This window comes from Lepeophtheirus salmonis, chromosome 13 (assembly GCF_016086655.4).
Source record: "Lepeophtheirus salmonis chromosome 13, UVic_Lsal_1.4, whole genome shotgun sequence".
In the NCBI taxonomy this organism is placed as follows: Eukaryota; Metazoa; Arthropoda; class Copepoda; order Siphonostomatoida; family Caligidae; genus Lepeophtheirus; species Lepeophtheirus salmonis.
Window position 1 is genome coordinate 37,345,677 of NC_052143.2, and position 18,798 is coordinate 37,364,474.

Sequence of the window (18,798 nt, forward strand, 5' to 3'; positions counted from 1 at the left end):
TTTCCAACTTTTTATACAGAGCGTTTTCACTTGGAGTCAGCATTGTTAACGTTGGGCATGAAGGGGGGGCTTCACGACGCAGTTTTATGTAGAATAAAAACCCTATTTCATTGATATTAAGGAACATAATAAACTATAGGATGTCAAAACGGACCAAACAACCCATCTTGACATAATAAATTTTTTCGCTCAACCTCGTGTGACGTCAGAGCTATTTTGTAAATAAACACATCAATTTAGTTTAATAAAGAAAGATTTAGAACACGAACTAACAAATAATCTGCATCACCATCAGTTGTTCTCCTCTTTCTCGGACGTGGTGGTCGTCGTCATCATCGTTGTGGGATCATGACGCTACTTTGGGATAGTCTTCAAGTCCTTGGGACTCAACTCATTTTCTTTGTGATTGGATGGATTTTTTTCGTCAAAAAGCTATTCGTGGACTATGAACTTCATCACAAATTGGTGCAACTCATTTTTTTGCATCAACTTTGCGCTCAGTTGTACCATGTTTGAGCTCATTATATTTGAAATCATTGATCATTTAGAGCGAAGCTCCAGGTTTTCCATCTTTTTATTGCTCTATAATATAAAACTTAATTAATACAGTGACTTACTTACATATTTATTTATCTCTCTCCAGATACTTCCATTGGTACTTGTCCTTGTATCTCATGCTCTTCATGGTCATCATTCTCATTCCATTCTATCTTGTTTACTTCCTCCTACACAATGCGAGTAGATACATCTCTGATCAATGGCTCAAGCCATTGTCCTTCTTCACATGGGGATGCTACATTACGATATTCTGGAAAATCGGAGATCCATTCCCCATACACAATCCCAAACATGGAGTCCTCAGGTACAAGCATCCCCCCTCTCCATCTCTTGTGTGTTAACAAAAAAAAATCAGCCCCATCTTTCATAGATATACATGTTTGATTCAAATTTGTGGGTGTTAAGATACCCCCCCCAATAATTTTAACTATAGTTTAACACCTTTATTTGATTTAACATACTTATACATAATACATAAAATTTGTCAATTTTTCATTATTTACTGTGAGAATCAATTATGACTATTTTAAGTACAATTTCCAGTACACTGAAAAGGTTAATAAGAATAATTTTTCATAGAAATTGACGATAATTCATCGTTTTGGAAAAAAAAAAATTATTCTATACAAAAAAACTGCAATTATTGAATATTCCATGGATGATTGATATATTAAGGGTGTCATTTTTGACTATTTGAATACAAATTAAAAAAAATATAAGTATTCTGTGGCACACTATAAAGTTCAAATTACTCATAAATGTATAATAATCATGTAACTTTAATAAATCCAAATCAAATGATAGTATCAATATATAGTTGGTCCCTAGAATAATCAATCTTGTAATTAAATAAAGCATTTTAAGGCGGAAAAATTGCAACTTGTACAATGTGTTTATAAAAATTACTACTTGTACTTAATCAAAAACTTGTACACGGCCTAGATCAATCATTAGCGAGTCGATTAAATCAGATGTTTATAAAAGGCAATTTGATAATACAGTAGAATTTGCTTATAACGGAGCTGAATTGGCTGATGAAACTGTCCACCATAAAAGAAATCAAATTAATTATAATAAATAATCTATTACTACTGATTGGGGACTTTTATGAATGTCCAGTATAAATATCTGGTTTAAGCGTTGATATTTTAACTGGGCTCTACTATAATGGATAGTTGTCCAAATTTTGCACATAACAATGAAAACAAGATCAAAATATATTAGGTTACTGAACACTTACAAACCCAGAGATGACCAGACTTTTTTAATCTTAATCAAAGTTTAAGGCATACAAATATCATTTTTAAATGGTATAATTTTCTTTGATTTTTATGCAATTGAATCAACATTTTAACAAATGATAGGATATATTTTTGACAAAGCTTTTAACTCGTAGTAGGGTAATGGATAAGGAAAGTTATGATGTGTAGTGACCGTTTTAGGATTTTGTGTGATTATTTTTACTAGATTGTCAGAGGTAAAATTTTTTTTTAAGTGGACCAATAAATCGTGTTTTTTTTTTCTACCCAAATAATAACAGCTATCGGCCTAAAAAAATCAACATCAGTCAGGCTCTAACTATTAAATATATTTATATACTTGTAAAAACCATTCATTTCCAGTGTAGAGACATGCGTCAGTAGAGTAGGAGTCATTGGTGTCACAATCATGGCCCTTCTCTCCGGCTTTGGTGCTGTTAGTTATCCTTATACTTCCATGGCTATGTTTATGAGACAAGTGACTCTCTCAGATATACACCAAATAGAAAAGAAATTAACTCAGACCCTGGATCAAGTCCTCGCCAAAAAGAAACGGATTTGTTTGGCAGAAAGAGAAAAAGCAAGGCAGCTATTAGAGGGTCAATCGCGTAATGGGTGGTGGGATCGAATGAAACAATATACGACAACCTTCACGGACTCTGTTGAGGATGTCAAACGTTTGCAACAGGATGTGGATGCGTTAGAGGAACTATCAAGGCATTTATTTTTAGAGCTCCATGATTTGCAAAACATGAGGGAGCGTAATGAGTGGGCCAAAACTCTTCAAGGACGTTATTTCAATGTTTTAGGGTATTTTTTCTCATTGTACTGTACTTGGAAGATTTTCATAAGTACGGTGAACATTGTATTTGATCGAGTAGGCAAAGTAGATCCCATTACAAAAGGTACTCCTTCATTAAGTCATTATGAATTTTGAATAATTCATTTTTTTTAAGGTATGGAAATTGCAGTGATTTGGTTTGGATTGGAGATTGATATCGTCTTTTGGTCCCAGCATATTTCCTTTATATTAGTTGGTGCCATTGTCGTCACCTCAACTCGTGGTCTTTTATTGACCATGTCAAAGTTTTTCATTTGGATCTCAAGTCCAAAGTCTTCAAATTTCATAGTATTATTTCTATCTCAGGTATTACTTGAATAGATAGCATTTTTCCAATTTTCTAATATAAATAATAGGTGAAGTAAAGTTCTGAGCATTTTTTCACTTAATTTTGACGATAAAATTAGCATAGTTAGGATTATCCGATTTAGATGGTTCCAAACGGTTTTCTGGCTAATTTTCAGTTCCTTTGCAATGGAATAAGTACTCACATGGCGATCCAACTCTACAATTTCCATTGTTTTACCAAAAAATTTGACGCCCACATTACCAGAACGGAATTTTTGGGCCCACCGCTTTGCTATTGCATTCGATACTTTATTGGTTCCATAAATATCACAATATCTTTTGGGCGCCTGCTCCACCTTTTCCCCTTGGCCGTAGTGATGTAGAAGAATGTATCGAATTTTCTCTCCATTTGGGAATACTGTAACATTCAACTGGTTTCACCAAACACAAATCTGTAAAATTACTTTTTTTAATTGTATGCTTAACCTTTAACCATACGTTAAGCTTTTTTGATGTAATTTATTATTCGTGAGATGTAGCCCACTAAAGACATTTAGCGAAATCTGCTCAACTTTTTACTTCCCTATTATTAACATAATACAATATCTGACCCAATATTCACTTGTATTTTCAGATCATGGGTATGTACTTTGTCTCAATGGTACTCCTTATGCGGATGAACATGCCGGTTCAATATCGTTCCATCATCACAGAAGTTTTAGGAGAACTCAAATTTAACTTTTATCATCGGTGGTTTGACGTTATGTTCCTTGTTTCTGCTGTTGTGACCATTCTAATACTTTCTTTAGCGCACAAAAAGGGAACAGAAAAGAACTTTGTGGACTAAACAATTGTTTATTCCGCTTTATCTGTTACATTTGTTAAAACATATTATGAGATAATGATCGATATATCTTACGTTAAAAAAGGGACTTCATTTCTGTATCTTTAACTTTGCCTACTCAAAAGTCTTTTGTTAAAAGAGATTTAGGCTTTTTGAGGAGACGTCATTTTTTTAACACTTTTTGCCTAAACTATTTATTCGTTTGTTTGTTACCTTAAAACTGTGATAAATTAAGTATAAATATGAATATGATACTTTACTAGATTAAAAAAATTGTGCTATTCTGATTTGTTGTACATTAGAGTAGTGTTTCTCAAACTTTTTCAATCAAGGCACCTTTCAAATGGGTATTTATTCTCAAGAGACATTATGCGTAGAACATGTTTAACTGGAGTGGGCTCTCGATAGAGCCCAAACCTCCCCCTAAAATAATTTCCTCTAAAAGATAACAACAAATGACTCTCATTTGAGTTATGTATCTCAAAAGTTATGTGTTTTTAACATTTTGTGTGTATTTGATCTTGACTTTTCAAAATTGATAGTTCTCTTACTATTAACATATATAACCTGACTATATTAAAAATATGCAAATGTCCGCTGTTGAGGGACAAAGAGGGGTGTAATTCATCAATAATGTGAGACATGAGCCTGGTGCAACGCATACATTCACTCTTAGCAAGGATGGATAAAAAATAGAACCCGAGCTCCTGGTCTGCAGTCCTTAGTCAATGTGTGTAATTGTTCTAGATGTATATCAGGCTCAAAAAGCCCAGTTCACTCATGTAACTTGTAGCGAATGATACCAGAAAAGCAACTGCGCTATTTAAAGCCACTATTATATTTCCATTGATTTCCAAAATCTACCCATTGATCAGTTTCATGTCTCCAAATATCATATTCAATGTACGTTCTTTCTTGATACTGCTGCGTTTGGCAGTGACCAGTCCACAGCAGTTCTCTTGTGTGCATAACTACAAAATTTTTTAGATCCAGTCAAACTGTGCATAAGACTTCGATGGAAAATAATGATTAACTCACTCGTCGAGAGATTTCAGATGTTGAGCTATGTGGTCAGAATGTGTGCTGCTGTGTGTATGCTCATTCTACAAGAGAAGCATATCCAAGTTTCAGCATACGAGTGCTATTTGTCTAAATATATTCTTCAGTCTAGTTTTCTTAATTTCTAAATCAAACTCAATATTTGTTAAGTTTGCAAACATCTCCAATCACGATTTAAAAAAAGTAATATGCCATTATTGGCAATTTTTTGAAGGAACCCCAATAGGCCACAGCTCACACATTGAGAGAAGCTATATTAGAAGGGAGTAAAAAAACATGCATCTATGAGGAGAAAACTGCACATTTCAGTGAATTAAAAAAATAGGACCATCAATGTATGGTACCTATGTGTAACTATCGATACAGATCGAAGGCAAAAATTAACAGAAGATAATCTTTTTAAAATTTTAATTTGTCGATATATTATAGCAAAACTGTATTTTTCTTTAAATACAAATTAATTGCTCTTTTAGAAAAAAAAAAATATCAAAAATTATAAGTCTAGTAATAACGTAGTAATTGATCAAAAATGGTTTTATCTTTTGTAAATTCGAACAATATTAATTCTATCATTTTTATAATTTTTTAAATTAACAGCTTAATTATAAATATTTGCTGGCTAGACAACAAAATAGTAAATAATAACATGTAAAATATACCCAAATTCAATTAATACCTAATACTATATTTCTGTCCAATGAGTAAAGACCGTCCCATTTTTCCTTGATGATATAATTCAGTTCCTCTAGTTTGCCTCAATTCTTTTATAATTATTTTAGTTACTACAACTTTTATATCTTCCTCAACTGTTATTTTACATATTCTTCATTGGTGAACCTACATAAAAATGACTTATTTACTGCAAGATTTTATTGTTAATATGTAAAGTTGACCTCACTTATCTAAGGAATATTTGTCGTAATATACTGCCACAACATCGGCAGTAGTCAATCAATTTTCGTATTAGCTCTATGGTAACTTACCATTGGTAAGTACCCTTGCATATATTTTGGAATAAGAGGTGGATCATTCCAACTATTGCTGAATACCTGGCAAGTTCATGCAAATACGCCGGAAACTGAAGCATTACTCAGAGTTCGTAAATAGAGCGATTTCACCGATTCGATAATTGAATTAGTGGTTCGTAAGAAATCATTCGCCTACTCTGGATTACTCAAAGGTTACTTAAAAGTGAAATTAAATGGCCAATGTGGAATTCCTTATATAGGTATTTTATCTAAAAAACTAGAAGTTGGTATGTAATTTGTATATTTTTGAAATGTTATTGTCTGTCGTAAGGCGTTACAAAATCACTAGGAAGAACTAATATATATAAGAAATATTCAAAGTGATGTTATTGTAAAAATAATAAAAATGTATGATTTAGAAATAAGTGATGCTTTAGGTGTTTTAGGTGATATTACCTATAAAAGGAAAATAGCAAAATAGTATGATCAAAACTTTGGATAATGTAATTATAATAGGTTGGGAAAAAATTAATTTCGTGTTTTTCGCTTTATTTCAATGTTCTATAAGAAGTGCTACAATCATCCAATTTAATCCAAGTATGACCCGTTCTGTTCGATGACTGGTTGCCAACGATAATCCAACTTGATGATGCCCTTTCGGTAGAAGTCCATGTTCCTATTGGTAAAAAACTCGGACAACCAATTTTCACAGGCCTCAATTGAGACCAAATTTGTATCCCCAAGCGCATTGACCATAGACAGGAATGGGTGGTAGTCACTTGCTGCCAGGCCCAAACTGTAGGATGAATATATAAGACCTTTCCATCCAAGTTCTCGGAGCTTCTGGCGCATCATCAAAGATGTGTGTGGTCTAGCGTTATCTTGGTAATGTCCTGTTGTCTCCTATTCATCAAATACTGGCTCCTTTCGTTCGATCTCTAGCTTCAAACCGTTGAGTTGTTCAGAGTTGATGGCAAATTTGAGTGAAGAAAAAAAAAATCGCTTGAACCAATGCTGTCCAGCACGAACTGTATTGGCCCCGTATACATCGCAAATTTTCTTTGTCGCTTTCAACGGGTTTTTCCCTTTCAGGTATTAAAAATATAAAATATGGCAAATTTCTTCCTTTGAGGCCTCCATATTCGACGTACGGTAATTCCCGACTGAACGAGCCAAGCCCAATACTGTTCAATAAGCATTTGTAGTATACAATAATACCTTTACAATGCCTTATCATATGATCCAATGTGACCAATAATAAACAAGATTTATTTAGTTACAAAAAGGGGTGGAAAATAAGAAATTACTTTTTCCCCAGCCTAATACCTCTCATGAAGATATTGAGCTAAACTTATGATATTGACAAATTATTGAAATATTTTATTATTTAAAAAAGGTTGTATTAAAGAAGCTCTGAAGTCATCCTTGACAGACACTATTTTTTTTTTATTGACTGGATCCACTGATCGTGCAAGGGATTTCAATTTTAAGTGAAAATGCCCCGAAAATTAAGTTAAACATAACGCTAAAATCCCGTTTTATGCGTTCAGCATTTTATGTTCCGCTGAACACCGGTTGTACTTTCTGTTCACATGGATGCCTCTTTTGAACCAGGGCAGGCTAAGACGGACGTGCCGGTTTTTTATTTTTGTGTGGGGGAGGGGGGCACATAAGGGTAGGTTTTTTTTGGAGCTTAGGGAGACTAAGTCTAAAAAACAAACAACCAACTTTTTTTTTGTAATAGTATTGCAAAAAAGTTTTTTTAATCATATCATTTCGGGTTGGCCAATTTTTGACAAAAATAAAAGTTGGACTTCTCATCTAGACAATTTGTTTCATGTATATATGTTGATATCTTATTTGAAGTTTGTAACACAATTTTTTAAATACATTTCATATGATATCCATGTATAATTATAATGCATGATAGCAAGGTTAATAGAAATACAAGGTTATACCATAACGCCAGTACGACTGATGTTTGACTTCCACCACGCTATTAATATTAACGTCATAGACGATGAGTGGTTGTGTGTTTTGTCAAAATCTGTTTTTCTTTCCTTGCAGTCGCTACGATACATTAAATTGAAAATTCTAGCAATAGTGACGTCATAGACTATAGGTGGTTGTGATTTTCTCCAAATCTGTCTGACTTGTCTAGCAGTCGGTACAATACATCAGATTGAAAATTCTACCATGCCCGATTACATGATGTTCTAATCTTGTACTTCTATTAACCTTGCATGTAAGAATACCCTAACGCTCGCCCGCACCCAAGACTTATAAAAACATTTAAAAAATTGTATTGACCATTGTCAATGTTATATCCAGCTCCCTCCTTGCCCCGAGCAGCGCCAGGTAACCCTTTGATTGTAAGTAATAAAACTAAATTACTTTGCCACGCAGTAGTATGTAATAAGTAACTTTCTGACCTAAAACTAGCTACTTGAACCGTCGGGAAACTTCCGTTTATTCCCATTCTTCTCAGTTGGATCCTCTTTGATGTCCTCTAGACATTCATATTAGATATGCCAACCTCTCCATGTTCCTTCTCATATTTCATGGTTTTTTGATCGGCTGGACCGTTCAGATATTTACTTTTAGGATGTCGGCAATCGACTATCTATTGTCTTTTTTTTACTTCAAATCGAACATGTGATGTATTATTTGAAAGCTGATAGCTTTTCAAATGTAACGGTGTCAATTATTTTTATAAATAAGCGTTTAATTTAAACTTTGAAATAGCACAACGACTGACGTTTTTTATAGAAATGCCATGTGAATTTATGTTTTTTTTATTTTTTACAGCTGCTATCATTATTCTTGACGAGAACAAAAAAGTATAAAGTAATCACTATTGCGTGAAAGACGGAGAGTAATAATTTGTTGGCAGTTATAAGAATAAGTCCATACTGGAGTCAGAATTAAAATTGAGTCCTGCTTTTCGAGATTATCGCTTTGGGCGGAAAGGGAATGTTCCCTAGTGAGTGCTCTATTAAAATTTGAGCACTTTGAATTTTAAACTTCAACAGGATATAATTTGTTAATTAACAGTAGAATTTCAGCAAAATTAAAACTATAAATGTATGTGTGTCTGAGCTCTCTTAATCTTTAGTGCAGCCGTCTTTAGCGACCATGGTAGCTTCTAGGTGACGGCAGAAGATCTAGAATCCGCTGTCATGGCGTCCCAGTGCTGCCTGACAGTGTCTTTGAGGGCATTGGTGTTTGGATGACGGACACTTCAGGCCTTCCCCTTTACAAGCACTCAAAACATGTCCAGTTCGGCCCCTTTTGACAGAGCCCTTCTTCATCTTCAATGTTTTGGACTTGGTAATGACGTAGACAGGGGTCCTGGAGACGTCCAAATTCGTCCATCACGTTCAAGTATCATTTTCTCGACTTGTACGTAATCTAGAGAGCTTTGTTATGTTTTGTAATTAATTGTGTATACTTTAATTAAAGTTGATAATATTGTAGAGAAAAACGCGTGCAAGGAGAAGGGGGGAAGACATATGGTATCATTGTTTAAAATACTGATGTGATTATCAGCTGCCTGCTTTATTATGATTTTTGAGGGTATAACGAAAGTATTTATTAGCAAAATGTTTAATGAAGATATACTACGTATAATTGACTTAGACGTTTTTTATCCGTTACAGTAGATTTGAAAACGTCACACTCCATGAAATTGTAATTCATTATGAGCCTTATTCTCTGAATAATAGCTATGAAACGACAAAGTAGAGTATTTCGAAATATATTTGAAGTTCCAAGTTTAAAAAAGAAGGCTTTAATTAAATATAATCTACATACTAAAAAATATACCATCATACATTTATGTTAAATATACAAAATTAAACAATTGGAATCATATAACTAATAACAATAAATTATATATACAGAATATTGAAATAATAGATTGATCCAAATAATATTTTCTTATTTTAACATCGGAATCCAGTTAAATATGTCATAACTTTAGGTTGCAAAACACAAGCGAGACGTGGAGTTTAATCAAAAAGACCCCTCTTCTTCATGAGGAAGTTACTATATACAACTGTGCACAGGATAGATATATCTCTACCGATGAGATCTAACTAATTATTAATATTAAGGTAAATGTCAAAATAATAAAATTAGACAATGAATATACTAATAAGAAAAATGTTAGAAATAAATTAATCTTAAAGATTTAGAGCAAAAGCTAATTATGTAGTAATGTCTGGAGATATTATTCCTTATTAAGAGCATCAAAAAAGATTCCCCCTTATTTTTCCTTATATAACAACATACTATTATCATGAAGGATATACACAATTGCTAATTATAATGCTACACCCAATGCAACTACCCCCGTTGTTGTGTCCATTTAAGCTGTTGTTTTTGCCTTTTAGGTATAAGTTTTCTGAACACCATTTCTTGGACCCTATCAACTATAGCTAAGCCTTAAGTAATAAAAAAGTAACATTTATTGATTATGTAATATTGGAAAACCTAATTATCACACCCAAGTCTTTAAGTGAAGAAACTAGTCTCAGACAAACTAGTTGCGAACCATCCAAAGCTACTACCCCCGTTGTTGTGACCATTTAAGCAGTTGTTTTTGCCATTTAATGATAATGTTCTTGATATATAATAATTCTTGATATGTTTAGCTAAAATAGAATCATAAAAAATTAAAAAAAAATTGAATACTTACTGTTAGATAGTACAAAATTCAGGGTTCCATTTCGAAATTAGTAAATATTTTATACTTTTTACTGATAACTTGATCGTCATTTGGTGTGGATGACTCAAAACATTTTTATATGTATTTCTATAAATGACATCAGTACCAACATCCTCCATTAATTTAATGATGGTTCCTCGGGAAGGGATATGTTTACCCTTGTATTTCTCCATAAATTTTTTGAACGTAGATGATTAGCAATAGATAAGGGTATATACATGTAATAAGCATCTTTGTGAGATCAAAGTTAAAGTCTGAGTTAGATGTATTCATCATTAACTTGATTTTTTAGATTAATATCCATGCTCTTGATATGAGATGAGGATAATGAGTGGCATGTTATTCTAGACAGGGCACTAAAGGCACATTTATATCGACAAATCTGACCAGCCATCTGTGTCTCATCCGGTAAGTATTTTCAAAATTCCTGGGCCTCCATTTTCATAAATCCAGCATTTCATTCAGTTCTCCATCGACTATCAGCATCTAATATTATATTAATATTGAATAAGAAAGGCAGGAATGATAACGTTCTTGATTCATAGAAGAAGATGTATATTATTTAATCAATGATGCCATAAGTAATTCTTCTTTTCTCCTCGCACGCTTTTGTATTCTTACCAAAATTATCACCCTTAACTTTAATATATCGAAAAATAAATTAATTTCAATCACTCAACCATAACCAATTATTGAATTAGTAAGCTTTTGGATTTCAATGGGCCACCTAGGATTTGAACATTTTCCTTGGATCAAATCAACTATCTATTGTCTTTGTTGTGTTTGCATCGAGTTCTTAATTTAAAGTAGAACAAATGATTTACTAATTGAATGATGATAGCCCAATAAATGTAACATCTTACTTTTATAATTAAGTCTTTAATTTAACTTTAAAAAGCAAGAGTAAATATGAGCCACTCTATAATACGGGTATGCCGAACAAGACTACACAAGAAATATGTTACTCTTGTTTTGAGGTATCCCTGTTATCAGCTTATGTTAAGAGAAGAAGAATGAGAGATAAGAAGAGATCTTAGGATAATATAATTATATTAGTCTGGCTATGTTTAATTAGTTGTTCTTTATTTATTGCACGGATGTAAATTGTAAGTATGATTATTTAATTAATTAATTGAGTGATTATAATTTATGTTTTCTATTTTTGTATTAGCAATAATCATCTTGAAATATACGTATTATAGAGAATATTTATTCAACAACAGGGAAGACAGGTTTGGAGAATGAAGCCTTGGAGCAAAAGATTCTCTCCCATGTATTTATATTTTTGTCTATGTGTGAATGTAGATCAAATAATAATAATAATCAATTGTGGGCCAAGGGTAGAAAGTAAGTGCAATAGACTCTTATTATTCACAAAAAGCTTTCACTTTCTCCTGTGGGAGTTGTGTCTGCTTTCTCTTCTCCATCATCATGATGTCATTTCAGCTTCATTCCCTCTTAGAAGAAAGGGAACTGGGTCATTCACTGGTAATCTACCATTTCTGTTACATCGATTTATCTCATGTACTACATCAACTTATTGATTTGTACAGAGTGTCTCAGTGAGGTAGCCGGACTATATGGGGGACAGCCAATCAAATCACTGTAGTATATTAGTTGATAGTTGACTATGCAGGGGCATCTGCAGGGGGAGGGCTGTAGCCCTCCAAATTAAGGAATTTTATATTCTTACTTGAGAATTTAATATTTGAAATTTATTTTCGGGAAATTTTACATTTGAAATCCTATTCTAAAAAATTAATTTTTTTGTGAATAACTATGGATTTTTGTAATTTAAAAAAAAAAATTTAATATTCGAAATTTTAAATTTAATTTTAGAATTTTTTTTCCAAAACAATTAATTTCTTGAGAATAGCTATGGAGTTTTGTAATTGTTTTTGAAAAAATTTAATTTTTTGTGGATAGCTCTGGATTTTTCTAATTTACTCCAGAAAATTTAATATTTTGAAATTTTTTAATTTAATTTTTCAAATTTTTTTCCAAAATATTCCAAAAACCAAGCCTCCCTCCTCTAAAAAAAAACATAAATAATTCGGCGGACTCATTAGTATGGGTATAACCAATTAAATCTCTATTTGGAGACAGTTTTAGCGACAAGTGGTTGCTTTGTGCCGAACAACCTAAATATCGGACTGATTATTGTTATAACTATGATAGAGTTTTTCGCTGTAGTGATACAGTAGTACCAGGATATTGATACATTTAATATAGTATTATATTAAATTAATCCAGCCAAACTACTTCAATAAAAAATGTAACACGAATGACATAAAACCTAGAATTTTTACATTATCAAACCAAATTGTTATATACAGGGTCGTTTAGGTATATCTGAACCATCTTTAACTACGTCTTGAACAATGAAGGAAGCATTTATCTTGGTTATTTCAATTTTAAAGTGAGAGACAGAGCTTTAGTTCAAAGTTAATTGCGCAACTATTCATTCAAAACAAGTATTTACGGTGGAGGAGACCCGAAGGAACACCATCATCGAAGTAGCTTGTGCGGGACACAGCCCAGAGTACATCCTCGAGTATCCAAAGAGAACAGACTACGATGACACAATCGTTGAAGGAACAGGGCGCATATAAGAAAAAATCCCACAAGTCCCAGATTCATCATAGGCCTTAAACGTTGCGTAAATGCATCTCCTAGGACTCCAATTAACTTTTTGCCAAAAGGCGGTAAGTAAACCGTTCAACAACTTCAATGGCCATAAACACCCACCTGAGGATGAAGTCATGCTGCCGCTACAAAAGACATATCCTTACTGATAAAATAAAGGGCACCCGACTGCCTCCGGAAAAAAGTGTCATAGTTACCGAATTATATTTTGTTCGGATGCCAAAGAATGGACTGTAGACAGATCCCACAACATCCAGAACGACGTATAGTTGGCTACAGAGAAACCTAATATCCTCCACGTCTTTAAATTCAAGTTTTCGGCCAGCATCATGATCCTCAGGGTCATTGGGAGCAACGGCAGTGTCATGCCCCCTCCCCTGTTATGCCAATGGAGAAGGTAGATTCTGAAAGATACTGTGGACTCCTGTCTGACCAAGTGATACCTTGGATGAAATTTGAGGCCATTGGTGTCGAGTTCATGTTTCAACAAGATTCGCCCCTCTCTGACAAGGCTCCCAATAGCCAAAACTTGTGGAAAGAAGGGAAGGTGCAGTTTTGGAACCATCATACCGGGACCTCTAACTCCCCCATATGAATATATGAATGCCATGGATTACTCCTATAATGTGGAGTTAGAGAAAAAGGTTTTTGCCAATTCACACAACAGCATCGACCCCTTGAAGGTCTCCTGCATCAAATACTAGTACAAAGTCTCCCCTGTGGCTGTGGTCAGGACCTGCAAATCTTTTAGTGCTCGTAACAAGGGAATTATTTGTAAAGATGGTGAATACATTGAATGTATTTTTTCGCATGTATTATTTTAACATGTAAATAAAATTTCAAACCTCTTCTTGGTTTCCCTTATTGATCAGGATGGAGTTAAAGGTGATCCGGATTTCCCTGAATGACTCTGTATATAAAAGCAAGAAATATACATTTTTGTTTAATAAATAAAAAATACAACTTTTGAGCAAGGGTCCAAACAAAAATCATACAGAACCCCTTGTAAGTTCATGTCAATTGCTCCTTATTTGCATGTTTCCGTTCTATATTTATAGCGGAAAAAATATCTGTAGTTACATAAATATTTAGTAGACATCGGCTGATATGAAAATATTTTCCAATCCGATATCATTATAGAAATGATTCCCTGGGCATCAAATAAACCTTCTAATATCCAACATACACCGCGGCCCTCAGGTTGTGCAGGTGAAGTGCTACAGAAAATACTATTTTAAAGCAGCCATGGTCTTGATGTGCAAAAAAATATTAGTAGAACCTTTTCTGGAACTTTAAGAACCTACAAGAAACATTTCAGCAAAATCTATCCATTCGTTTCGCCGTCATTGATGGACAAACACACACACGGAGACATTCACATTTAATATATCAAGTACAGATTAATTAATTTGATCCCCATGAAGTAATCTAAGCAAGTTATCCGTATATATATTGAAGAGCCATTTTTAAAGAAGACAAACTTTGTTTATTGCGGTATGTAATGTCCAGGGAGACAAACTTTGTTTATTGCGGTATGTAATGTCCAGGGAGACAAACTTTGTATTGCATTCTTTTTAGGAGCTACATAACTCATAACACTCAAATTCATGCTTTCATCTATGTGTGAGTACTCTATGTATTAAGGATTCCCTGGTTACAAAAATTGAACCTTTTTTGTTCGATTTCCTTCAGGTTTTGGAGTCGGTGGATTTTTGATGTGACTCCAAGTCAACTTATGTGAATTATTTGACTCTGACTATTTGAAATTATTCGACTCTGACACTAGCCATTTGAAATTATTGTAAAATCCGGGTTTGCTACATATATATTTTAATTAGAGGATACGGTTGATTATTAAGTAAGTGCACCCCCATCTTGTTGCTTGATCCAGAATTGCACCCTTTTTGGCTCTTCTATTAAGGATGGCATCAATTTTGAGAGTGTATGTAACGTCATAAAATATTAAAATCGTATTTGGAATCTGTTCTTCTTTTTTGGCTCTTCCAACTCCAATTATTTAGAATAAGGCTACACCGACTCCAACGATGTAATATTCTACGACTTTAACTCCGGTTCTGATTTCAACTTTGCGAATTTCTACGGATCCGACTCTTGTCGAAAATATTAGATTCCAACGACTCCACAGCCCATATTTCCTCTTTTTTTTATTCAGATTACATCATATAAAATATCGAAGAAAGTAGCAAAATTTCAAAGAATGTTCTTTGATACCGATACAATTTAGATTTTGTATATGTCTCCCGATATATCAGCCCATGTCTAGGGTGTAGTAAGCCTATTATTCAGTGTGCGTAACCGAAATCTGAATAAGAATAAAAGGTTTAAAATGGAGAGACAGGAATAGAGTTACAAGTTTGGGGTTTATACAGAGGTTTTACTATTTTATCTAGATTATTTGCGAGTAATATTTTTTACATTTGAAAAAAATAAATTTAAATCATAAAATGAACAAAAATAAACGACATCCTGATTTGTTCAACGTGGGAATAAAGCCCAGGAACATTGCTAACCAGTTAGGGGTTTTCTGCGCTACTGTTTAAGCAGTTATGTACAGATTTGAGGCATCTGGCTCAACTTGAAGGCTTAAAGTCCAATTTATTTGTGATTTCTGGTCTGCATCCATTTGACCCCGATCATCAACAGGTCTGAATCCATTGAATTACAGCATATGAAGCGTTGTGAAGAAGGAAGCATGTCGAAGATCCCACAGGAATGCAGATGACCCGATGGCTTCCATCATTGCAGTCTGGGACAAAATGGATGAGTCTTAGGAATACTTTTTTTGTCTGTAGGACCTGTTTAGAGGTTGTTGTCAAAGCTAATGGAAAAGATATTGAATAAATTATAACTTAATTATATGATAATTAATTAAATAAAATTTCAAGTTTCTATCTCTTATTATTCTTGAGGTATAGGATCAAATATTGCTGTATTAACATTTGTTTAGATTTCGGTTACGTCCCCCCCAAAAAAAGATTTTCTTCATTGATCTAATTATAGAAGTAGTCCTTTTCTATAAATATATTGTGTTATATTTTCTTGTTTTAATCAATGGTGCAGACATTGACCTAAATGATTTGCAATTCTTCTTTCCTTTGTGCAAATGAAAGATGGATTTAAATAGGTACATCGCATGCATTAGGGTGGTTTGTTTTTCTACTTCTTTTCGAATTTCGATTATGGATATGTGGAAAAGTTGTAATATTACAAACCAATGTTAACTTCATTATGGTACGATGCCCTCTTTAAGTTGCTCTCATCTCTGTCAAATTTTGAAAGAGGAATAAAAATATTTATTTGGTCAATCAAAATTAAAATAATCATTGTAATAAATGTTTTACTTACATATAAAAACTATTTAATTTTTTTTTTTTTCTAACCTCACACTTTGGAAAAAAAAACGAATAATAACACCTAATAAAATATATGCCCCAAAAAGCGGGAACGGCTTTTTGTAGTTGGTAATATGAGTAGTAATAAAAGCTGCAAGCATTATTTTTTCATTCTTGAGGAGAGAACATATTATAATCATTAATCATGTTCCAAAAAGAGAGGACGGTTTTTTTTTGTTAGTAGTCTGAACATGATTTTTTAATTTTTTAAATTGTTGTCATTATTATTTCATTCTTATAGACATAACATCCAAGTATAAATTAATAACTAGCATGTGCTCATGCAAGACAAAAATTAACAAGGAGGGTTAATGAAGAGTTATAAGTAGTGATTGGACGATTAATCGAAATTAGGAATCGGAGAATCTGGTGGTTTTCCTAGAGTTGGAATCGGCATCTGAAAAATAATATTTAATTTGCGATTCCAATTTTTATTTATTATTACTTACTTTTGTTATTTAACAATTCATTATTTTTCTAAGATACACCCCCAAAAAAAAAAAAATAAAGAAATTTTTGTTATTAACTAGAAAATTTAATTTTCTGTTTGTTTTAGTTTTATATACCGGCAGGACGACATATTTTATGCAACTTGGATTATGATTTTGTCTTTCTGAAAACGAAGAAATTTTCCAAGGAGTCATTCAGAAACATAGTTTATTTATTTTAGAAGACTAAAATAAATATTTTTTACTAAAATTATGATAATGGTTTTTTTATCGTTATTGTGGCTTTTTTTGAAAGAATTACCTCTAACTATGTTTTTTTTTAAACAAATATTTATCCATTTTTTTTAAATGACCTTGTCCCCTGTTCCCTATGACGTCATTTATGCCATCTTTTCATACTATTCAGGTCTACGGGGTTTTAAGTTGGCCTCCCCTCTCCAACGAGGTTAGACGTATGTGGGACGTTTATTGTGAATGTACATTTTTTATATTTAAAAAAAACAACCTAAACCGAGATGACCGGCCTAGAGATGACATCGTCGAATGATGAAATTACGATGGGTATTTTCTTACCCAGCAAAAACAACTTTTTCTCACTACCCATAATCAAAATTTAGTGTAGTATCGATTCTTAATATGGAATTTAAAATCAATTCCGTGTCTCCCCTGTTATTCATCCTCAAAAAACCTCCATAACTTCAATGCGACCTCTATATGGCATCATTTTACCTAATATTATAGTTTAGCACTTCTGTTTATTAATAGGGTATGACCAAACTAGTGAATATTGAGTATCTCCAAGGCGGTGGTGTGGCAGTCTGTAGCCTGGGTTAATATAACTATAGAATATATATATACTTTTTATATAAGTAATTCGTTTCCTCCCTCAAAAATCATACAACAGGTAGCTAATATTAACAAAAGTTTTAATTCAGGCGTACCATAGGTCTTGCTCCTGCCTTCTCCTCCTGATCTTACAAATAAACCATATCTAGTTAATTGTTAACTTATAAAAATAGCGCTTCCTGAGAAAAATTTCAGAGCATACTGTGTTACCTCTTTAACATTTTTTGTCAGCCGTCGATTCTCTCGTCTCGCTTGATACGTCATAATTTATTCTCTTTGATAAATAAAGGAAGTAAAAAGAATGAAAATGGCATATTCTTAATAACTAAGCTCAAATTGGAGTATTTATTATTCTAATAGACATTGGATGCTAGAGATTGAGTGATATTGACGTCACTGTCCCATATATATGATGACGTCATATAAGAAAGTCCAATTCTATGAAACGACTTTTGCATCCTATTCGTGTTTGTTCTTAAGATTTAAAACAGGAGAGGGCGTTCAAGTTTTGTGACCATTGCATTACTATCGAAATTCGGAAATAGTTGAAAAATAAACCCTCCTAACATACATGATTATGCATTTGTGGGGGAAGGAGGGAGGGATATTATATGTGTGATGCTCCTTGGAGTACGTACATACTACGTCTGGGAATCGTTCAGAAATGCATCAAAGTTAACTATAACTGCTATTTTAGACTGATGCGCCTATTTAAATATACTATATACATACTAAGATGCGGAACGGCTCATTTTTTGTACATAAATCAATAATGAATATCTCAAAAAAAAAAAAAAAAAAAAAAAAGGCTCACCAGACCTTAATGTACTCAGATTCCTTCTTTCAGGGATATACTTAAGTAGTACCTAAATGTAATATCATATTCTACACCCCCTTT

At 33.1% G+C, this 18,798-nt stretch overlaps 1 protein-coding gene across 1 annotated transcript; it reads left to right on the forward strand.

The window, feature by feature from the left end:
* The first annotated feature begins 225 nt into the window (after positions 1–225).
* Positions 226–4,117, forward strand: GPHR (golgi pH regulator). Its single transcript, XM_040722766.2, is given in 6 exon segments — positions 226–477; positions 479–561; positions 644–862; positions 2,181–2,722; positions 2,774–2,964; positions 3,581–4,117. Coding segments are annotated over 6 exon segments (1,377 nt in total). The 5' UTR covers positions 226–348; the 3' UTR covers positions 3,794–4,117.
* Positions 4,118–18,798: the final 14,681 nt, after the last annotated feature.